The 23,938-nt window shown below is 36.6% G+C and overlaps 3 protein-coding genes, 3 long non-coding RNA genes and 1 other non-coding gene across 9 annotated transcripts; 3 read left to right on the top strand and 4 right to left on the bottom strand.

The window, feature by feature from the left end:
• Positions 1-453: 453 nt before the first annotated feature.
• LOC111777850 (E3 ubiquitin-protein ligase RMA1H1) lies at positions 454-2,519 on the bottom strand. 2 transcript variants are annotated; one of them, XM_087118670.1, is made up of 2 exons: positions 2,334-2,519; positions 454-2,215 (listed from the first exon to the last, which is right to left on the bottom strand). In XM_087118670.1, the coding sequence occupies exon 2, from the start codon at positions 1,238-1,240 to the stop codon at positions 575-577; it is 666 nt and encodes a 221-aa protein (XP_086974796.1). In that variant the 5' UTR covers positions 1,241-2,215; positions 2,334-2,519; the 3' UTR covers positions 454-574. The 2 variants fall into 2 exon arrangements, with proteins under 2 accessions (XP_086974796.1, XP_023513341.1); XM_023657573.2 differs by having other exon boundaries at positions 454-1,242; positions 2,334-2,514.
• Positions 2,520-6,248: 3,729 nt separating this feature from the next.
• Positions 6,249-9,718, top strand: LOC111776982 (uncharacterized). 2 transcript variants are annotated; one of them, XR_015412174.1, is made up of 5 exons: positions 6,249-6,358; positions 6,836-7,024; positions 8,874-9,122; positions 9,322-9,478; positions 9,585-9,718. It is a non-coding gene; the product is annotated as an uncharacterized LOC111776982 (long non-coding RNA). The 2 variants fall into 2 exon arrangements; XR_015412173.1 differs by having other exon boundaries at positions 9,322-9,657.
• LOC111776983 (uncharacterized) lies at positions 9,665-10,168 on the bottom strand. The gene is made up of 2 exons (XR_002812329.2): positions 10,031-10,168; positions 9,665-9,906 (listed from the first exon to the last, which is right to left on the bottom strand). It is a non-coding gene; the product is annotated as an uncharacterized LOC111776983 (long non-coding RNA).
• An 827-nt stretch (positions 10,169-10,995) lies between these two features.
• Positions 10,996-13,107, bottom strand: LOC147789117 (uncharacterized). Its single transcript, XR_015412034.1, has 3 exons — positions 12,646-13,107; positions 12,466-12,518; positions 10,996-11,268 (listed from the first exon to the last, which is right to left on the bottom strand). It is a non-coding gene; the product is annotated as an uncharacterized LOC147789117 (long non-coding RNA).
• Positions 13,108-13,268: 161 nt separating this feature from the next.
• Positions 13,269-14,621, bottom strand: LOC111777808 (riboflavin synthase). The gene is made up of 2 exons (XM_023657528.2): positions 14,481-14,621; positions 13,269-14,354 (listed from the first exon to the last, which is right to left on the bottom strand). The coding sequence occupies exon 2, from the start codon at positions 14,333-14,335 to the stop codon at positions 13,487-13,489; it is 849 nt and encodes a 282-aa protein (XP_023513296.2). The 5' UTR covers positions 14,336-14,354; positions 14,481-14,621; the 3' UTR covers positions 13,269-13,486.
• A 2,566-nt stretch (positions 14,622-17,187) lies between these two features.
• LOC111777280 (callose synthase 12) lies at positions 17,188-23,189 on the top strand. Its single transcript, XM_023656812.2, has 2 exons — positions 17,188-22,713; positions 22,791-23,189. Exon 1 carries the CDS (start codon positions 17,412-17,414, stop codon positions 22,710-22,712), a length of 5,301 nt encoding a protein of 1,766 aa, XP_023512580.1. The 5' UTR covers positions 17,188-17,411; the 3' UTR covers position 22,713; positions 22,791-23,189.
• On the top strand, positions 20,353-20,433 carry LOC111777922 (small nucleolar RNA J33). Its single transcript, XR_002812445.1, has one exon. It is a non-coding gene; the product is annotated as a small nucleolar RNA J33 (small nucleolar RNA).
• Positions 23,190-23,938: the final 749 nt, after the last annotated feature.

Genomic DNA, 23,938 nt, shown 5'->3' with positions numbered 1-23,938 from the left:
TTAGTAATTCCACTTTACCATGGGGTAGTATATCTAACATTTCAACTACACGACTATCACTCTGTGTCTTTCTCTAATACCATTCGTAATAATAAGTTCACCACTAGTAGATATTGTCTGTTTTGGCTCGTTACGTATCGCCGTCAGCCGCACCAGTGGTGTGCCAGCGAGGACGCTAGACTCCCAAGGATGTGGATTGTGAGATCCTATGTTGATTAGAGAGGAGAATGAAACATTTCTTATAGAGACGTGGAACCCCCTTCCACTTAAGAGAAAACCCTTTAGAGCTTGAAGTGTTACAATTTCAATCGACTCCACTCAATTATAAACAAACGAACAGGCCATCAAATCCAGTCCGATTCCACTCAATTGGAGCTTCAAAACATGGTGAGTAGACGTGTTATGTGGAAGATGGGTCACAAATGCAGCACCTTACCGATTGCTTACGAAATGTCCAAATCAAAGCAATGTGAATCCATTCATGATTACACTAAGCTCGTATTGACATGTTATATATCTATATCAATATATATATATACATCCAAATGGCTAGAAATGATCTAAAGCAAGCGGCTTAGAATAATAAAAGACACAACACTAAGCAACAAAACAGGAAGAAACAGATTCTGCTCAGCGACTCATCAGCCTGCATTATGTGCCTCCTCAGCCTTACACTACTATTGCTTACATGACCATATGAATTAGGATAAGTATAAAGGTTTGTCGTCGTGTTTCCAAACGTTCTTGTGTAAACTGCATCACCGAACATTCCGATCACTGGATGGATAATGTTCGTTGTAATACTGCTCGAGCTAAGCATCGATGAAGCGATGTAATCGTCGTGTGACTGAGAATAGTTGTGATGATGAAGTTGAGCGCTTGGAGATGCTGGTGGCTCTGCCCCACAGGCAGGACCAAGAGGCCGGCGTGGGATGGCTGGACCAAGATTTGATGGTGGTTTAGTTTTGGAGGGAGGTGTAGTCTGAAATTTGCCGTAAAGTGGGACGAGCGTGGCGTGGGAGACCTCGGCCTTGCAAACGGGACATCGACATTCCTCTTGCTGGCATTGTTGCTGTGAGGACAAGCTCTTGTAATGGATCCATTTGTAAATGCAGGGCCAACAGAAGAGATGGCCACAAAGTGTTACAACAGGATCTTGAACTGAGTCTAGGCATATGTTGCATTCAAAGCCATGGGATACTCCTTCATCAGCATCTGGAACAAGGTACAGCTGCTCCATGTCTTGTTTTCATGTCCAGAAAACAATGTCAGAACTCAGAAGAACAAGAAGACAACAAAATTCCAAGACAAGATTAATGAAATCTTGCAGAATTTGATCAGAAAATCACACAGAAACAGACAAAAAAACACAGGAATTTGGATAAGATGAAGCTATGAAGACACGCCGAACTAGGCACTCATCAATAAACCAAAAACATCCCATCCATTGCAGCAGTGATAAGATACCAAACTATCATCCTAATCCATTGGTTCGAATATATTATTCATTGGTTCCTGAGCTCATAGATTATTGTAATCTGAAGGGCCAGTTCTTGAACATTCTTTCACGAAACCTCCAACTGGAGATGATGTGGAAGATTTCTGAAGTTCCCATAAATATCAGAATACGATGATCTTGACAGACCCAGATGGCTCAATTGATTTAATTAAGAAATTCAAGCATCTATAAGCTTTCTTTTGAAGCAGATAAACTCATATGCAAGCAAACCACTTGAAAGTGAAAAGAATCATCAGTCTATTACTTGGGAAACAGATCCGAAAGGCATAATCATCCGTAGAAGAAATCAAAAAGGCATCAATCCCAACAATTAACAAAAGTGAATTCAAGCGCAAGTTACAATTAATAAAACCATGATGAACTTCCGATTCAAAGAGCCTATAAGAACACCCAGAAAACAAGATTATCGATGTTTATCACTTGAGAAAAGTTCTATTGGCTTATGATCTTTGGCAAATAAGAACACCCAGAAAACAAAATGATTCAATGAAGCCATCACCACGCTCCACCACACAAAACAGAGCAAAAAACAGAGCATGAAAAATTGCCTACTGTTGAACAAATAGAACAGTTTCCAGAAAACAAAGAAAACCCAATAAAAATCCATCCACGAGAACGAGGTTGGAGTTGGAAGCGACGAAAATCAACTCAAAAACAAAGAACCCCATCTCCATTAGAGAAACCTAAACCAAGAAACTGAAGAACAAAAACCCCATCTCCATTAGCAAACAGATCTAAAAAGACCATTCCCCTGAGAAACACAACCCCATCTAGAAGTAACACACAGAGAGAAAAGGGCGGAATAGAAACGTACCGAAAGCGAATCGCGGGATGAGTAAGAAGCTTAGTTGAAAAGGGCTAAATGGGCGTAAAATTAAGAACAGAGTGATGGTGAGTTTTGAAGGGTGTTTATATAGGGAAAGGTATCTGTAATTCTACGGAAATAGAAAAAGTAAGGGAAAGGGAAGAGGAGGGGACGATGACGATGCGGCGTCTCAGCTTAATGCAAATAACTGAATACGACAAAAAAAACATTGGTATCCTTTCAACCTCTGCTATCTCTTCAATCAAATCCCATTTTTTTCTCTCATAAACATCCTATTTTCATGATGGTTAACCTTTTTTTATATATATTTATTAATTTTGAGATATTTTTCGTTGAGGATAGTTTAACCAACCAATAACTCGAGCAATTCAAATTATCCAATATTGAGTCCGGTTAGATTTCATTTAATTAGGGTTTGACAAAAGCGTGTGGAAATTTCTCTCCAGTGGACCGCATTTTAAAAACAATGAAATTGATTACGATACGGGCCAAACTAGAAAAAATCTACTAGTAGTGACTTGGGCTGTTACAAATGGTATATGAATGGTACCAGAGCCCGACCCCGGGCAGTGTGAAGATGTTAAGATGTTAGCGGCGGGTTAACTTTTTTTTTTTTTTTTCCTATTCCAATTTTGGGTAAAAATAATAATATTTCGCTTTTAATTTATAAAAAATATTTTAAACATATAAATAAAAACCTTTTAATAATTTTTTTAAAAGAATATTGCTAAAATAAAAAGAAAAGAAAAGCTTATGTTATGCATTCAATGCATTATGAAATATCTATTATATATAAATGAAACTTGTAATATTTTAAATATTAAACCATATTGTTATTTTAAATTTTTGTTTTATAATATGGTCGGAATCTAATTCCATTGCTTTAATTAAATTAATTTGGTAAATATAGATGCAGTGTGGTGGTCGGTCCCTTTGATTTGATACTCACCTAATTAATAAATTCCATTAATAAAATACCAAAAACATTTTCCTCCCAACCACCCATATTCATAAATTGGGAGTAGGAAACCCTAATAACTCTCTTTTTTTTTCTTTTTAAATGTCAACGTCCAATTAATTAATTCATTAAAAAATACCTTCATTTTTATTTTTAAATTTGCGTTTAAATTAAAATAACAATAGTAATAATAATAATAATAATAATAAATGAATCGTGTATCAAATTAAATTGATGTAGAGCTGAAATTGTCGTAAGACCTCACAAAAATGATATCAAAATTCTACTGGGTTTAGTTCCTGCAACGACCCACCCAGATCTACCACTAGCAAATATTGTCCTCTTTGGGCTTTCCCTCAAGGTTTTAAAACGCGTCTGGTAGGGAAAGGTTTCCACACAGGGTATTTTGTTCTCCTCCCCAACCAATGTGGGACATCACAATCCACCCCCCTTTGGAGCCCAGTGTCAACTGTGTCTCGTGTCTACCCCCTTTGGGGAACAGCCTCCTCGCTGACACATAGTCCGATGTTTGGTTCCGATACCATTTGTAACGACCCAAGATCCATCACACGTCCTCACCGATTTAAAATGCGTCTACGAGGGAGAGGTTTCACACCCTTATAAGGAATGCTTCGTTCCTCCCTCCAACCGATGTGAGTTCTCACAATCCATCTCCTTGGGGGCCAGCGTCCTTGCTGCATAACATCTTTGGCTCTAATGCTATTTGTAATGGCCTAAGCCCACCGAACAAATATCGTTCGATTTAGTTCATTACGTATCGTCATCAGCCTTACGATTTTAAAAAATATGTCTACTAGGAAGAGTTTTTCCCACCTTTATAAAAAATGTTTTGTTTCTCTCTCCAATCAATGTGGGATCTCGTAAGTTGAGTCTCGAACATATTCGAGGTCTCATCCTTATCTCCTTTGCCTATGACTCTTAGAATAAACATCACATCTTATCAATTCAGAGGCATAGGAATATTTTAACGCTAACCTTAAATATTAAAAAAAAAAAAAAAAAAAAAAAAAAACCTCCAATTTTATTTTTATTTTATTTATAAAGCATGCATTTAAATTAAAATAATAGTAATAATAATAATAAATGGATCGTGTATCAATTTTCACTACAAAATTTGTATTTATCATCAATTTAAATTAAATTGATGTAGAGCTGAAATTGTCACAAGACTTCACAAAAATGATATTATGTGATTAATTTCAAGGTCAACTGTTGGACAAAAATTTTGAAAGTCAACCTATCTTTCATGTTGCATTTCTCTCGAGTCCCTTTTGACAAAATTTAACGTGTTTTAGGTTCAAGGGTATAATTGACTTTTTCCTCTTAAAGTAACCCTATGGTTTTTTTTTAAGTGTCTTCTAATATATTAAATAAGAAACCTTTCTACCACTGAATAAATGATGAGAATAAGCAAACGTAATTTTAAAAAATAAAAAAGTAAACTAAATATTTATCGAATGAAATAGGTATAAATTATTTCAAAAGACGTTGTATTTATAGGAAAATAATATTATCGTTTACTTCTCATTTAGTACAATCCCATGTGGGACGAGAATTTATGAACGTCCAACCTCATAGATTAAGTAGATGCATAAACCGCTAAAACCGTGTCAACATTTTAATTTTTAAATTTTTAAATTTTTTAAATTTTTTAAATTTTTAAAATTTTTAATTTTAATTTTAATTTAAATAATTTATTATTATTATTATTATTATTTTTTTGTGAACTAAATTAAATGTCAAAGAAAATATCATGCATTAAATTGAATTAAACAAAAAAAACAAGTGGTGCCAAATATATAAAAATGACTAGTATAAATACTTCCACAAATATTATATTCCTACTACAACAATTTAATTATTTTATATATAAAAATAAATAAATATTTGTATGGATTAAATTTAGCGTTGACATTTGACCCCAAAACTCCGTTACGTTATCTTGTTCATTGTAATTGGTCTCACGGTCGGCCTACCATGCAAGTAAATCCTCACCGTTCATTTTTTAGATAAGTCAACAAGTTCAACGGTTGAGAATGGACAATCACGAAACTCCACGTCATGTCCACCACGTATGACATCAATTAACAATATAAAATTCCTAAACAACAGTCGCATACGTGGCACGCAAGTATTCGATCGAACAAAACGGCTTCGAACGACCGACACGTATGTAAATCAACAAATATTTATTTATTAATTAGAGGTATTTATTTAATCTAAAATTTTTCTCTGACCCATATTTTTCTAGTACGTATCACCACTAGCTTGAGCTTATCCACAAATTATTATCCTATTGGTCTCCATGTGCACAGAACAATATTTGACTTATAAAAATAAATATAATTAAATAATTAATTTGAACTTTATATAAATATGACCCTTCATGGATTATTAATGACTTAAGGTTCCATAATTATTGGATAACTTATCGAATTATTAAAGTTGACATGAACGGTACTTAACCTTTTTATAACTTCAACATTAAAATCAAACATTTTATATTAAACATAGAATTAAATATTATTTTTATAAAATGCTAAATTTTAAATTATTTATCAAATAAATTAGTGAAATTTTAAAAAAAATATGGAATAAGTTATGAATGTAATAAATAATGAGTTGGAAGCTCGGGTAATTATTAAACATGAAATTAAATTTATTTAAAATAAGATATGTAATTAAAAAAATGTAAGCATATGACAAAAATAGGATAGTTTTTTTTTATTATTATTATTAAAAAAAAAAAGGCACAGCACTTTAATTAAAGATTTAAATACATAAATAAAACAAAATATATAATTGAATGAAAATAGAAATATAGAATAAATAGTGTGAAGTATGAAGACGGGTGGAGCCGTGATAGGGAAGGAATGAAAATGAAAAGCTTGTCCCACATCGGTAATATGTGAAAGTTGAAAGCCATCGTTCTCTATAAATTTACATTCCCCGCCGGAAGTCGTTGTAGGCTCTGGGCGCTGAAGTGTTGAATGTGGGTATCTGACATGCGCACTGACAATAGGGCCTGACAGAGGTGAGTTTGTTTACTTCACGACAATTGTCGATAATATCAATTTTATGGGTGGAAAATTTAGTTTTCGCTTATTTGGCCGACATTTATTACACACTATTAATTAATGCCTGTAATAATGTATTTAGAATTTAATTATGAGACAAAAAGCATTGGTTTGCTTCTCCAAAACTCTTAAGATGTTTATATTATTTAAATAGCAAATTAAATTTATTATTTTAAATAACTTGACAGAAGGTTAAGGAAACAAAAAACAATTGTCATAGCAAATTAATTTGATTTTTGTTTTTAAACTCGAATTTCAAGTAATAGAATTTCTAAAATTGAATTTCATGTGTAAATACCTTGTATTTTAGGGAAATTTAAATTATATTCAAATCGAATAAATAAAATTATAGGGTGATTAAAAAAAACGAGTAGAAATTATAAATTTATTTATTTTTCCAATTTCTTAAATAATAATAATATTGCTTCTTCTAGAATCTTCCACATTCAATTGCTCTCCGTCTCGCGCGTTTCCGAACTAAAACCCAGATGGATTCAACCTGACGGTCGCAGCTCGAGCTGCGCTTCCACCTCTGAACCCAGAGAAGCTCCGATCAGGTTGCAGGAGTGGAGGGAAAGTAGTTATGCTCAAATGAGTTTTGGTGGTAATGGGGCAAGCTTCAGGTGTGTCACAAGCCATTGAATATGTTTTTCGGCTCTTTTACTTTGTTACGTTTTGGTTGCTACTGCATCGGGTTCTGATAAATCTTGCCCTAAATTGTTGTTTCTCTGTCTCTTGCTAGCAATTCATTGAACATTGTTAATGGAGTAAACGCCAACTTGTATGAAGAAATTGTAGTCTGTCCCTATTTTCTTTCAGTTGACGAAACTTTAATTTAATCGTCATTAGACTGTGGGAGCAGTGCCCTTAGTTGTGGTAGAATTACTTGTAGGAGCGTTGACGCCACTTGAGCAGTAATCCAGACTTGCCAACTTGTCTAAGTAAGTTCTAAGGGGGATTGGGCGTTGGGAGTTTAAGAAACATAATTACGGATCGAATTGAATGTCCTATGGATACCTATTATTAGAAGTATGGTTTAGATACTCTGTTCAACCCGGCAAACAGCAGCTGCTAGAAAATGCCGTGGGCCTTGGAATGGATTGACATTACTAAAACCAATGGAAAATGGATCAGTTTTGAACTTAGCAATGTGAGAAGGCCTTTGAACTATGAGTTGTCCAACACAAAAGGAAAGTTGGTCAGAGATGTTCAGCTCAGTTTTGCCTCAAGCTGGGAGCTTGTCTTTGTAAGCCGGAATGATAATCAATCTTCCTGAATTTTGAGAACTCGGGAAATCTTCTCGTAAATCTGTTGATATTCCATCACATATCTACTAAAAGGATGTCCATCAAATCTGTTAAAGTTTATATAATTTTGAAAACAGATCAAATCTGTTAGCAAAATTATCATCCTTTCGTAAATGTTTATATCTGCTAGCAGATATTGTTTGCTTTGACTCATCGTCATCAGCCTTATGGTTTTAAAACACATTTGGTAGGGGAGAAATTGTTTACTATAACATTTGGTAGGGAGAAATTGTTTACTATATCGACGATACGTAATATGTCAAAGCGACCGTTCAGATTCTGTCCACTTAAGCAATTTAAGTACAGAATCCTTACTTTTAGATGGCACTACCCAGCAGAAATTCCATATGCTTTGTTGGCTTTTATATTCAAATTGCCCAATCACTACAATGAAATGGTCCCTTGGGATGGACATCATAATGTTACTTTGGTCCTTGCTCTAGGAGGCCATGAAATCAATAAAAGAAAAACGTCATTTGGTATGGACATTCATAATGTTATTTTGGTTTTTTGTTCAAATTTGGTATGGACATTCATTGATAGCTGTTCCATTGTGTGGCGTTTAATATTCATACTGTGGTGGACCAAACGTTTGGAAACCACTCTAAAACTATGTTCTGATGATTGTTGCAATTATGCAGAGACAATCCAAATCGGCCTGGGGGAGAATCTTCCATGCATACGATTGGCTACGGGCTCCTTTGGAGGTATAAACTCTGGTAAAGCCAGTTTCCAATTTAAAATTGGGTAATCTTGAGTCCAAGACCTCAAGCCCACGCCCACTGTCATCAAGATATTTTATTCTTTGGGCTTCCCCTTCTAGACTTATCACTCCCTGATAGGGAGAAGTTTTCACACCCTTATAAAGAATGTTTTGTTCTCCTCTCCAACCAACGTAGGATCTCCCAATCCACCCCCTTCGAGGCCCAACGTCTTTGTTGGCGTACTGCTCGGTGTCTGGTTGTAATAGCTCAAGTTCACTGCTAGCAGAGATTGTCCTCTTTGGATTTTCCCTTTTGGATTTTTGCTCAAAGTTTTAAAGCGCCTCTACTAGGGAGAGGTTTTCACATCCTCATAAAGAATGTTTTCCACATATCTCGAGTCCGAGGAGAAAACAAAATTCTTTTATAGAACATCGACTTTATGAGCTTGTCTGAATGTGAAGGCCTCAACCATCATGGGATCACACCTGCACTGCAGCAGCAGCTAACTATCTCTGAGCGTTTCGAAGCTAACTATCTCTGAGCGTTTCGAAGTTGAGTTCAGTTGAATTGGAAAAACAGGGAAGATGCTCTGGAAACACTATTAGAAGCTCTCACCACTTGACCTATTTGGATGGGGCGGTCCATGAAATTTAAAGCAAGACATGCAAGCAGCTTTTGCTAATGGGAGGACGCTCCTTGGAACCCCTGAGGTGAAAGTTTTCAATGCTTAGATATTTAAATATCATCCTTATAGTTTTAGAATTATATCAAAACATCAATGTTATAGTTCGTCGTTTGACCATACAAACATTAATTAATTTACTTAAATAAAGTAAATCTTGAAGTACAACTAGAGATGAAAGTTTGAATCTCGAACCTCAAAAAACTAATAGGTGCCTAACCGCGCAGGTACAAAGGATTGGATTTCCATATTTTCTGGATATTTGTGAGTACCATTCTGTAAGTGGAGGATCTTGATGTTGTTTACTTGAAATGAGGAATTTTCTTATCATTTCCACATTGGAATTCAAACTTCAAATCAAACCGATAGGATTGGAGTTTTTAGGTAAATGGGGTTTGTATCTTTGTTAGAAAAAAGTCTTTTTCTTTTGCCCATTCAAAAGAAAAGCTCTTTTTTTTCCCATCTTTTTTATGACTTAATTTTCGAACAGCCACTACTTTTGAACTTCCAAAAGTTGTCGTTTCAAGTCCACGTGTGGAGCGGTGAATGATTCCCGACGAGAAAAATCTATACTTGAAACTAAAATTGTTATTCAATTTGCTATCTTGAATGTGCAAAATGTGAAGAGTTTCGACGACAAAAATAACAAACAAAATAAGGCAGTATACGAAGTTTAGTCCGGCCATCGCCGTCGCCTTCCCCGGGGCAGTTTATCTGTGAGCCGTAACCAGAGTCTTAATAAATTTCAATCCATCAAATTTTGGAGCAAATTTATCCGCCGAGGACGATGGATTCTCTCCTTCCTTCCCCTCCTGCATGTTCAAACTTCCCACATCTCAAAAACAGCAAAAGAAAGACCAGAAATTTACGAAGAACAAACTGAAACTTGGGAATTTTTCGAAGAGGGAAATCGATGAATCTTTGACCAAGGCTTACCTGCCGAGGGACTTGAACTTTTAGGTTGCAGAAAATGGTGGAGGAACTGGGGGAGGCAGACTCGGCGGCGGCGGCGGCGGCGACGACGACGACGGAGGCGGCGATGGAACCCGATTTCTTCATATTGAAATGTGGAAGAAGAAAAGAAGGCAGTTTGGATGAAGCAGGGATGACATATATATATATATTATATGCGGAGAGTGGAATTTTTGTAATTCACAAATAATAGGCGCGGCAGTGGCCACCTGTTCCATGTGAGTAAATGACCTTCTTGCCCCTACAACCTTTTTATTGGTTTTTTAAAATCTTTTTATATGACGTAAAGACCCTCTATTTCTTTTCACGCATCCACAAAACTTAGAATTAAATATAATTATCTTATTACGCGTGAGATAATTCCAATATAATTATTGTTCTTATTATTGTTTAATTTCCACATGAATTTTATGAATTGGGAATTATTATTATTATTATTACTGTTCAAGTGTGAATTGAGCATGAGCCATTTTTTTCCTTCATATTTTGATATTATTTTTAGTACCTTGGCACAAGTTGAGCTTTATATTGGATTAAATATTAAAAAAAGAAAATATGATCTTTATCAAATTATAATAAATTACAAGTTTAATCACACAACTTTTTGAGATGTGAGATTTTATACTTTAATTGGAAAAAAAACGAGGGTACTCATATAAAAGGAATAAAGGTATATGTTCGATTTTTTTTTTCAAATTAGTTCCTTTATGACATCAGATAATTTTAAAGAAATTGACATTTTACGTAAATTTTTTTTTTAAAAAAAGATTAAGGGTATAAATCCAACTTTTAAAAGTTTAAGAATATATTTGTAACAAATTATTAATAGTTTTCATTCCTCACTGTCTAGAAGAGTACTTTATTTCAAAGTTTAATAACACCAACGAAACTTTTAAAAATCAAAGCTCTAACGAAACAAAGCTCTAACGAAACAAACTCTTTAAGATGTAGAGATTTTTTTAAAACAATATATAAAGTTAACGCATTCATTACCATCTAGATTTAGGTACAACTAGAATGAAAAATCTATGTCCCATCCATCACTAGGCCGACCCCGACCTCGACTTTGACCTCTCGTTTCCTTACACGTTGTGATACTAGTTGTTGCTCAATGATTGGTTTAGTGGTCAAATTACCATTTGGCTGCAAATATCTGCCCTCTCCACAACTTCATATCAAAAAGCCAGTGATCTTCCCATGCCCTATAAGCCAACCAAATCAGGAAATTAAAACTAAAACAAACTTTGCTATTCTTTTCTTAAATATCTTACAAATATTGGTGGGTGGGTTGTCGAGCAGTTGACCTATGAGATTAGTATATCACCTTAACTATTGGGAACCAGCCAGACATTCATGGTTATCCATAAAAAGAACAAAAACAATAAAAAAACAAAGCTGAGTTACTTTTTATGGTCAAATAATATGCTGCAGGATATGCTTTTGTAGACGAAACCTCATAACAGATCAGCATCACACGAGAGAACTCCAGGGATTAGGTAATTGAGGAACCGAACATGAAAAACATGACAAAATTCAGTTTCAGCCTGGGTCCCAGAATTTAAGAACTTTCCTTGCCTACCCTTAATAGAAATAAACAATTGAATCCATCTATGAATGTTTCAACAAAGAATGGACTCATCGTTCACAGTCCGTCTAGATCCATTGTTTGATATCTAGATTAATTAAATTGAGCTGATTCATAATCATCAATTTGGGTTGGATAAGATCAATCTGAACAGAGTAACTCTTAGTTAATCAATAACACATGTAAACTCAAATGTAACCGTTCAAGCTCACCGCTAGTAGATATTGTCCTATTTGAGCTTTCCCTTCTGGACTTTTCCTCAAGGATTTAAAACGCGTATGCTAGGGAGAGATTTCCATACACTTATAAAGAATGTTTTGTTCCCCTCTCCAACCGACGTGGGATCTCACAATCCACCCCCTTCGGGTTCCAGCGTCCTTGCTGGCACTCGTTCGCCTCTCCAATTGATGTGAGAATTCACAATCCACCCCCCTTCGGGGCTCAGCGTTCCTGTTGGCACACCGACTTGCCTATCTCTGATACCATTTGTAACAGCCCAAACCCTCCGCTAGTAGATATTGTTCTCTTTGAGCTTTCCCTTTCGAGCTTCCCTTGAGGATTTTAAACACATCAACTAGGGAGAGATTTCTTACGCCCTTATAAAGAATGTGGTCTCCTCTCCAACCAATGTGGGATCTCGTATTAATACTACCAGTTAGTTCTCCAAATTTAGATCAAGAACGATCCATCAAACATATCCTATAAGGTATATATTCAAGAAGGTAACTATGATGTATCTCTTATGCTTTACTTGCACATATGAAGATTCTATAATACACATCAATTAATAAAGCACGAGTAATATTATGTTTACCTCGTTGAATAAACCTTTATCGACCCCTTACCGTGATTAGCCAACCATACTCTCTGAAAAAAAAAAAACATGCAGGAATAAGACCAAACAAATTTATTAGCAGTCAACATCAGCAGCTGATGGAATGGAATGAAAACTTGAGAATGTAGAGGTATGAAATAACAGGAAGGCAATCTCAACTGAGAAAAAGAAAATAGAAAAGACCCATGGAAAGAAGACTCCATGTACTCAGCTGACGAACAAAGAAAGGGAAGCATTTCAGTTACAAAAGCTAGAACATACAACCAGCGCAGCAAAAAAAAGTTCGTGTTAGACCCTTCACATAAATCTTCAATAAGCTATTCATTCATCCTAGAGTTGAAGCCTGGAATCATTAGGTTGTAAATGTTCCATGTAAAGAGAATATACACTCCATCACTGTACAATATTGCAACTTCTCCTATGGTCTCCATCTAGTTTAGGCACTAAAAATGGCAACGTAACATCAACTTTCATACAGCCGATTCAACTTTCAAGTCTCACCTGGTTTTCTATATCTATCATGATCTAATCACCTTAATATCAACTGACAGCACAGAGATAAATTATTCTACTCAGATTTCTTGAAAGTACGTAACAGCAAAGATATGGAAAGAGTAAAAGCATTACCTCGCTGAAAGAAATCTTGAAATTCAAGTTCCTCAAATTACTAGCTTTATCTAGTAAGTTTTCATCCTCTATATATCTTGGTTCTGGTATGGATTCTATCAAGAACTCAGACCATTTATTCATCCCCAACCCCATGGAAAGAGTAAAGGCATTAATTCGCCGAAAAAGAAGTTGAATTTCGTAGTAGAACGAGTAGTATCCTTGTCTAACCGTGCTTCAAATACAAATGAGACAGTGAGAAAGTAGCACATCAAGCTATTTATTCGTCCAAGTTGATAATGGTTAAAAAAAACTAATAATAACAAGGCAGGTTACAACTTTATGTAGAGGAAGATTGAACTATTAAGACAATTTTTTTTTCCAGGCTTTGCAATCATGGAGACTCAATGGGCTTGATGGCACCATTGCTGAGGAGCCTCTGCACATACTTGCCAAGAATATCTACCTCCAAATTCACCAACTGCCCAACTTTCTTCAATGGAATGACAACGTTTTTTTGAGTATAAGCAACCAACATGAAGTTAAAAGCCTTCTCCTCATCAAAAACATCCACCACAGTCAAGCTAGTCCCATCTACTGCAATGAATCCTTTTGGTACAATGTACTTGAGCAAAGCCTCTGACGTCCTCACCTTTATCCACAGCGAATCCTCCTCAGGATCCATTGAGATTATCTCCCCAGTCCCATCTACATGCCCCTGCACAAAATGCCCACCCATTCGGCTAATTGGTTGAACCGCCCTCTCCAAATTCACAGGTGAACCAGCCGTGAGTTCCACCAACGAAGTCTTCCTAAGCGTTTCAGGCGCTAACCCCACCTTGAATTCCGACAGTTGGTGATCAAAAGCAGTCACAGTAAGACAAGTTCCGTTCACAGAAATGCTATCTCCAAGGTTTACACCTTCAAGAACAGTTTTGGCAGTAATCTTCAAATCAAAACCCCCATGTTCAGCAACACCCACTTGTTTGACATGGCCTATTTCTTCAACAATGCCAGTGAAAAGGCATTGAACCGAACTCCTCTGCCGAGGCTTGCAACGCAATTGGGGCTTACGGCAGGAGGTGAATAGAGTGAAAAGAGATCTATTCATATTGAGTTCGAACCTGGGGCAAAATTGGGACGATGACGGATGAACATTGAGAATCGCATCCCTTCTGGGAGGAACCGTTTTGGGGATATTGGATAGTGAAATCGCAGTAGAGAGCGAAGAAAACGTAGCCATTTCCTCAATTTCAATTCAACTACACATCAACCAAGGAAGAATTAAAAACCCTAAACCCCAAGCAAACTATATCCATTCAAAAACAACAAAATCAATCGAAAGCAGAGCAGAATGAAGATTAATGAAAAACAAGAAAAGAACTCACTACAACGTGGATTGTCGTCGGAGAAGAAATTGATTACTCAAGTGTTCGTTGTTGAGGTTGTGGTTGAGCCTGAGCCCGGGCCTGAGCCATTGATGGTCCAAGTCAAGAAAAAGTGGACGAAAAATGTCCAGAGGCGAGAAATGGAATGCTAAATAGCTTAATAAATTAATTTATTTTTATTTTAAATCATCTTTGATTTTTTTTTTTCTTTTTTTGCAAAAATATTTTTTAAATTAAATTAAATATATTTTAAAAATATAAAGAAAATAATTTTTCATTATCTAAAATCACTCAAATAATAATTAAACTATTAAAAGTAGTTTACAAAAAAAAAAAAAAAAAAAACATTTAAAATTTACTTTCTTTTATTTTCCAATTTATTTCAAACAGACATTAAATGTAATTACTTGAAAATTTTTAAATTTTAATTTAATACAATAAATAAATAAATACAAAATTTTGATATTCTTAATTAGGTTAGAGCTACTTATATTACCAAATATTTTGTAAATAAATCAGAATTTAATGATAATATTAATTTAGTTTTTATATTAATGTGGAATTTATGGATATGTTGAAACATGGATCATGTAAATCAAAATTCAATGTTTTGTTTATGATATATTTTGTCTAATTATTTTCTCTTTTATTTTTCCAAGCTGGCGCAGACATGTCATAAACTTGTCCACGTCAAATTCCTTAGCCAAAGCTGACATTGGAACTCGCGCCACGTGTTCCAAAAGCTACGATGTCGGTTTCCCTGTCTTTCCTACTCTTCAATTACTTCATTTTGAATTTTGAAACACATGCCGCCACGTCATATATACGCCTCCCATGAAATATCGATTTAAGTTGAAATTAATAAAAAATATTCTTAAATTTTATATTTTATCTAAATAATATTTTTAAAATTTTTAAAAATATTTAAAAAATATTTTACAAAACTAATTATCATCAATTTATAGTCGAAAATTCTATTTATGTCTCATTGATTTTATCTACCAATGTTTTTAATCTTGTTTTTAAAAATTTATAATATTTTTTAAATGTATACTAAGAAGATTTGAAAAATTGAAATTGGTGTTATATGTGAACGTAAACAAAAGGAAACAATGGCAGAGGAAAGTTGACAACTAGTCATATCTCTGTATATTTTGGGGCATTTTAGCTTTTGCAGATGTAAACACAATTTTGGTGAACTGTCATACACCCTCATAATGACCCAATATGAAATGACAAAGACCTATCTAGAATGAAAGCATGTAAAAGGGGTTTGGAACGAGCATGCAACCATGGACAACACGTCCTAGACAAGCAAGACCGAAATATTTGTCATGCGGCCATTGACAAAACGGCTTGGACATGCATGACCGTGGTGACATCCTCCCTCACTCAATTGGTTGACGTCCCTGTCAACCGACTCAGACAAACAAGATTGGGACATTTATCGTGCTTTAGTAAAAGTTAAAAAGTATTTTTAAATTTTTTTTAATACTATATTATCGTACTTTAATAAAAGTTAAAAATATTTTTGAATTTGTTTTTAATACCACAGCACAAATTAATAAAAATTAAAATTTTCCAAAAATCTTAAATTAAAAAAAAAAAAAAAAAGTATTTAAATCTTTCTTTTTATCCCACCGAATCGGTCACGTGCCACAGCTGGTGACCACCGAGTATATGAGGTACCTAACATAATTTGTATTTAAATTTTAATATTTCCACGGGAAAAGGATCGCCGTGGGTCCCACCATAAATATATTATTATTAATTAGAAACCTCAATTTTAGAGAGAAAAAAAAAAAAGAAAAAGAAAAAGAAAAAAAAAAGTGCCCATTATCTTTGCTGTTTGCAGATGGACGCAACTTCAAACCAAACGGCTCCTTTAATCATCTTTCCTTCTCACTAAAAAAAGACCTTTCCCACTTTCCAAATCTGCTGGCCAACCATCATTCGACACGTGGATATGTTTTTCTTTTTTTTTTAATTTAAAGTTTAATACATCTTTTCAAGAAAGTTCCATTTAACCTACAATTCCCGAGGAAAAAAATTACGTGTAGCATCTACCTTTATTAATAAGTTTCCAGTCTAAGTTGTTTTGATATTTCTTAATCAAATAAAGTATGACTGAGTTCGAAATTGTGGTGTTAATCGAAAGTGAGAATCAGTGGATGCTCCCTTTTCGAATCTTATAACTATGACATTTAGGATCGATATCATGTATGGATATGATTCTGAGCTAATTTTAGTATCTTTTGTGTCCAGTAGAACCAATCTAATGGTCCACACGTGAGCCTCGAAGCTTAGCAGCAAAGTTATATATATATATATATATATATATGTATTTATTTAGAATTAATTAAGAGGAAATAAGTACAAATATCTCGTAGAGGGCAAAAAATAGGGATCCGAGAGCACTTGTCAAAATTTTAAAAAATACCATATAAATATAATTTAAGCATGGTAAATTACTATTATTTTTTGGTATAAAATAAATAGGTTTATCTGATTAAAAAAAGGAAAAAAAAAAAAAAAGAAAAAGAAAAGTGGAATTAGAACACAAAATTAATGAAGACATATTAATTATTTTGAAAATTTAAATATACAACCTTTTTTGTTTGTTAATGAAAAAATATAAAATTTGACAGCTGTAATTTAATAGTTTTTAAAATTTGGAAAAAGACACTAAATTTGGATATTTGGAAGGAAAATGAGTTCAGTACATGGGATGAACAAAACGGCAAGGCGCCAACCAGGACGCTTCTTCTCCTTCTGCTTCCGTCCGCCCTTTTGTCTCCATTTCTGAATGCGCCATTTGTCTTCTGTTCTTCTGCTTCTTCAGCTCTTTCTGTCTTCCAAAACACTCACCTGTTCGACGGAATCTGAAGCTATATCTTGTTTTTGTTGAATCTAGCCTTGATTTTTAATGTCATGAGTATTCGAAACCGCCCTCCGCCGCCGCGCCCTGGTTCGCCGGAAGAAAATGAACCTTATAATATAATACCGATCCACAATCTCCTTGCCGACCATCCTTCGCTTCGGTTTCCGGAGGTGCGCGCTGCCACTGCTGCACTGCGGGCAGTTGGTGATCTCCGGAAGCCGCCGTATGTTAAATGGCATTCTCAGTTGGATATTCTCGATTGGCTTGCTCTCTTCTTTGGGTTTCAGAAGGATAACGTTCGGAACCAACGGGAGCATCTTGTGCTTCATTTGGCCAATGCTCAGATGCGCTTAATCCCTCCCCCTGATAATATCGACACTCTCGACGCCGGCGTTTTAGGGCGTTTCAGGAAGACGCTTTTGAAGAACTACACCAATTGGTGCTCATACCTGGGGAAGAAGTCCAACATTTGGATCTCGGATCGTCGTGAGCCGGATCAGCGCCGCGAATTGCTTTACGTTTCGTTGTACTTGCTCATATGGGGTGAGTCCGCTAATTTACGCTTTGCTCCTGAATGTATTTGTTATATCTTTCATCACATGGCCATGGAATTGAATAAGATTTTGGAGGATTATATTGATGAGAACACTGGACAGCCGATATTGCCCTCTGTATCTGGCGAAAACGCTTTCCTAAATTGTGTTGTTAAACCCATTTACGAGACCATAAAATCTGAGGTGGAGAGTAGCAAAAATGGTACTGCCCCGCATCGTGTATGGAGGAATTATGATGATATTAACGAATATTTTTGGAGTAAGAGGTGCTTTCAGAAACTCAAATGGCCCATTGATGTGGGTAGTAACTTTTTTGTGACTTCTAGCAAGAGTAGGCATGTGGGCAAGACTGGGTTTGTAGAGCAGAGGTCTTTCTGGAACTTGTTTCGAAGTTTTGATCGTTTATGGGTCATGTTAATTCTATTTCTCCAGGCAGCAATTATTGTTGCATGGGACGGTAGGCAGCCATGGTTTTCATTGAGGGAGCGAGATATCCAAATTAAGCTTTTCACTGTGTTTTTCACTTGGAGTGGCTTGAGGTTTGTCAAGTCATTGCTTGATGCATCGATGCAGTATAGCTTGGTTTCGAGAGAAACTTTGGGACCTGCAGTGAGAATGATAATGAAATCTATTGTTGCTGCTGCATGGACTGTTTTGTTCATAGTTTTTTATTGGAGGATTTGGACGCAGAGGAGCCAAGATCGAGCTTGGTCTGCACAGGCTAACAAGGACATTGGCAATTTTCTTCTTGCAGCCGGTGTCTTTATTGCTCCAGAGGTTCTGGCGTTGGCTCTTTTTATCCTTCCATGGATTAGGAACTTTATGGAAGAGACCAACTGGAGGATCTTTTATATGTTATCCTGGTGGTTTCAGAGCAGGACTTTTGTTGGACGTGGGCTGAGGGAAGGTCTAGTGGACAATATCAAGTACAGCATGTTCTGGATTCTGGTTCTTGCTTCAAAATTCAGCTTCAGTTATTTTCTGCAGATCAAGCCCATGATGGGGCCGACAAAAGCACTGTTGAAGTTGGGGGATGTGAGCTACGAGTGGCACCAGTTCTTTAGGGGGAGTAACAGATTCGCTGTCCTATTACTTTGGCTTCCTGTTCTCTTGATCTACCTCATGGATTTGCAGATTTGGTATTCAATCTACTCCTCACTTGTTGGAGCAGCTGTTGGGTTGTTTGACCACTTGGGTGAAATACGGAATATCCCACAATTGAGGCTCAGGTTCCAGTTCTTTGCCAGTGCCATTCAATTCAATCTAATGCCTCAAGAACAACTTCTGAATGCCAGGGGCACAATGAAGAGCAAGTTTAAAGATGCTATTCATCGGTTGAAGCTTAGATATGGGCTTGGCCACTCTTACAATAAGCTTGAATCTAATCAGGTTGAGGCAACTAAGTTTGCTATAATATGGAATGAGATAATAACTATTTTCAGGGAAGAAGATATTATCTCTGATCGTGAGGTTGAGCTATTGGAGCTGCCCCTGAATTCTTGGAGTATTAAAGTTGTTCGCTGGCCATGTTTCCTTCTTTGCAATGAGCTATTGCTTGCACTCAGTCAGGCCAAAGAATTAACAGATGCTACTGACAAATCGCTCTGGCATAAGATATGCAAGAATGAGTATAGACGTTGTGCAGTCATTGAAGCCTATGAATCCATCAAGCATTTGCTACTTCAGATTCTTAAGCATAATACTGAAGAGAAATCAATCATGACAGTTTTGTTTCAAGAGATTGATCACTCTATCGAGATCGAGAAGTTCACAAAAACATTCAATATGAATGCATTGCCAGAGCTTCATACCAAGTTGATCAAACTTGCTGAACTATTGACCAAACCTAAGAAAGACACTACTGGAGTCGTGAACACTCTACAGGCCCTTTATGAAATTACCATACGAGACTTCTTCAAGGAGAAGAGAAGCGGTGATCAACTAATAATTGATGGATTAGCTCTTCGTAACTCAACTTCAACCACTGGACTTCTTTTTGAAAATGCTGTTAAGTTTCCTGATGTTGGTAATGAGAGCTTTTACCGCCAGGTTCGCCGTTTGCATACTATTCTTACCTCTCGGGACTCTATGCATAATATACCAATAAATCTCGAGGCAAGGCGTCGACTTGCTTTTTTCAGTAACTCCTTATTCATGAACATTCCTCATGCACCTCAAGTTGAGAAAATGATGGCTTTCAGTGTTCTGACCCCTTACTATAGCGAGGAAGTTTTATACAGCAAAGAACAGCTTCGTACCGAAAATGAAGATGGAATTTCGATTCTGTATTATCTGCAGACAATTTATGTTGATGAATGGAAAAATTTTCTGGAGCGAATGCGCCGAGAAGGGATGGGGAAAGACAGTGAAATTTGGACAACCAAGCTAAGAGATCTTAGGCTTTGGGCGTCATTCAGGGGTCAGACACTTACTCGAACTGTGAGAGGAATGATGTATTATTATCGAGCCCTCAAGATGCTAGCGTATTTGGATTCTGCTTCTGAGATGGACATTAGGGAAGGATCACAAGAACTTGGTTCTATGAGACAAGAAGGTAGTATTGATAGTGTAGCTTCAGATAGATCACTTCAGACTAGGAGCTTAAGTAGAACAGGCAGTTCTGTAAGTTTTCTTTTTAAGGGCCATGAGTATGGGACTGCTTTGATGAAATATACTTACGTGGTTGCCTGTCAGATTTATGGGACCCAAAAGGCCAAAAAAGATCCGCATGCTGAGGAAATTTTATATTTGATGAAAAGCAACGAGGCCCTGCGAGTTGCCTATGTTGACGAGGTTTGTACCGGGAGAGAAGAGAAAGAGTACTACTCGGTTCTGGTAAAATATGATCATCAGCTAGAGAAGGAAGTGGAGATTTACAGGATAAAGTTGCCTGGTCCCTTGAAGCTTGGAGAGGGTAAGCCGGAGAATCAAAATCATGCTATTATCTTTACACGTGGTGATGCAGTCCAAACAATTGATATGAACCAAGACAACTATTTTGAGGAGGCACTCAAAATGAGAAATCTCTTGGAAGAATATAAGCGCAGTTATGGAATTAGGAAGCCAACTATCTTGGGAGTTAGAGAGCATATTTTTACTGGTTCCGTTTCATCACTTGCTTGGTTTATGTCAGCTCAAGAAACTAGTTTTGTCACATTGGGTCAACGAGTTCTAGCTAACCCATTAAAGATTCGTATGCATTATGGTCATCCAGATATGTTTGATCGTTTTTGGTTCCTGACTCGAGGTGGAATCAGTAAAGCATCCAGAGTGATTAACATCAGTGAAGACATATTTGCTGGCTTTAACTGTACGCTGCGTGGAGGAAACGTTACGCACCATGAATACATCCAAGTAGGCAAGGGGAGGGATGTTGGATTCAATCAGGTTTCTATGTTTGAAGCCAAGGTTGCTAGTGGAAATGGGGAGCAAGTTCTTAGTAGAGATGTATACAGGTTGGGCCACAGGCTCGACTTCTTCCGTATGCTATCGTTCTTTTACAGTACTGTCGGATTCTTTTTCAACACGATGATGGTAACTTTAACTGTATATGTGTTCTTATGGGGGCGACTGTATCTTGCTCTTAGTGGCATTGAAAATGAAATCGCAAGGGAATCTAACAATGGGGCACTTGCGACAATCTTGAACCAGCAGTTCATCATCCAACTTGGTCTATTCACTGCACTACCAATGATAGTAGAAAATTCGCTTGAACATGGTTTCCTTCAATCAATCTGGGATTTTTTGACCATGCAACTCCAGCTTTCATCTATATTCTACACATTTTCAATGGGAACTCGTGCTCATTATTTCGGAAGAACAATTCTTCACGGTGGTGCGAAATATCGAGCTACAGGCCGTGGTTTTGTTGTGCAGCACAAGAGTTTTGCAGAAAACTATAGGCTTTATGCTCGTAGCCATTTCATTAAAGCAATCGAACTTGGTTTGATCCTTATTGTTTATGCATCACATAATGCAGTATCTTCTAACACATTTGTTTATATTGCTATGACCATCACGAGTTGGTTCCTTGTACTTTCATGGTTGATGGCTCCTTTTGTATTTAATCCTTCTGGTTTTGATTGGTTGAAGACTGTATATGACTTTGATGACTTCATGAACTGGATATGGTATCGTGGCAGCATATTTGCGAAAGCTGAACAGAGTTGGGAAAGATGGTGGTATGAAGAGCAGGATCATTTAAAGACAACTGGGTTTTGGGGAAAGGTGCTGGAGGTTATCTTAGACCTCAGATTCTTCTTTTTCCAGTATGGTGTTGTATATCAGCTTGGAATTTCTGCTGGCAGTAAAAGTATTGCTGTTTACCTCTTGTCTTGGATATGCGTGTTTGTTGCCTTGGCAACCTATGTGGTTGTAGCATATGCTCGGAACAAATATGCTGCAAAAGATCACATCTACTATCGGCTTGTGCAATTCCTCATTATTATACTTGCCATAGTTGTCATAGTCGCCTTGCTAGAATTCACGGCATTCGAATTCAGAGATATCTTCACTAGTTTGTTGGCGTTTCTTCCCACGGGATGGGGATTTCTGCTGATTGCCCAAGTACTCCGGCCCTTCCTCCATTCGACCATACTTTGGGACATTGTTATCGCTGTGGCACGATTCTACGATATACTGTTCGGAGTGATCGTCATGGTTCCTGTGGCCGTGCTATCATGGTTACCTGGTTTTCAGTCAATGCAGACGAGGATCTTATTCAACGAAGCTTTCAGTAGAGGCCTTAGGATATTCCAGATTGTTACTGGAAAAAAATCCAAGGTTGATCAAGATTGAGGTAATTTCTTTATCTCCAATGTTTGCATACTAGTTGCCAATAGGTAACTGATGGTGAAAAGTTCCCGTTCATTTCAGGTTTAGAACGTCAGCAGCAGATGTAGAAAAATCGTCGTACGACATAGTAGCCCGTGTTCGTCCTTTGCACCGTCCGAGGCAGATGCGAAAACTCTTCTACTTAAGATTATATTTGGTTAGTGTTTCAATTTTGTGTATGATCAAATTTTCATAGGTAAATTTGTTGGTTATTTTGGGGAAGTTTTCTGTATTATATCCTCCCACAGGGTACTCTGATGCAGAAAAATAGGTTGGGGTAGATTTGTCTGATATGATGATTGCTTGAGTTATTTGAAATTCTTTGTTTCGCAATTGCTGTGATTTGTTGATGTAAAAATGAACACAATGCTTGTAGCTATCCTCAGGCATTTCCTTATACTTCAACTTAATGAGATTTATATATACATTTTTTGCTGTCAATCCTGACATCTGCTGCGTATAGAAGACTTTATAGTTTTAGCTTGCCCGACTTGTAGTTATTAATTGTACTAGAGAATCATTTATGAACATTACCATTTGTTTTAAATGAAAAGATTGTCCATTTTATACCATGAGATTCATTCCCAATTACAAATTTAATACATTTTTTTATCGAAATCCGCTTGAACGGATGATGTAACAGCTCAAGCTTACCGCTAGCAAATATTATCCTATTTGAGCTTTGATTTTTGAGTTTTCCTTCAAGATTTTAAAACACGTTTACTAGGGAGAGGTTTCCACAACTGATGCGGGATCTCACAATCCACCCCCTTGGGGTCCCGAGGAGGAGAGGTTTCTACACCCTTATAAAGAAAGAATGTTTCGTTTCCCTCTTGGGATCTCACAATCCACCCCCTTGAGAGCTCAGTGCCCTCGTTGGCACACCGCTTGGTGTCTAATACCATTTGTAACAATCTAAATCCACCGCTAGTAGATATTGTTCTCTTTAAGCTTTCTCTTCTGAGCTTTCCCTCAGTTTTAAAAGGTGTCTATTAGGGGAAGAGGTTTCTACAGCCTTATAAAAAATGCTTCGTTTCCCTCTCCAACTGATGTGGGATCTCACAATCCCCACCCCTTGAGGGCCTAGCGTCCTCGTCGGCACACGGCTTGGTGTCTAAATCTGATACTATTTGCAACAGCCCAAGTCCACCGTTAGCAGATATTGTCCTCTTTAGGTTTTTCCTTCCGAG

Source organism: Cucurbita pepo, chromosome 16 (genome assembly GCF_057944985.1).
Source record: "Cucurbita pepo subsp. pepo isolate OVF chromosome 16, ASM5794498v1, whole genome shotgun sequence".
NCBI classification, from domain to species: Eukaryota; Viridiplantae; Streptophyta; class Magnoliopsida; order Cucurbitales; family Cucurbitaceae; genus Cucurbita; species Cucurbita pepo.
The sequence above is the reverse complement of the archived record's forward strand: the minus strand, read 5'-3'. Positions and strand labels throughout refer to the sequence as shown.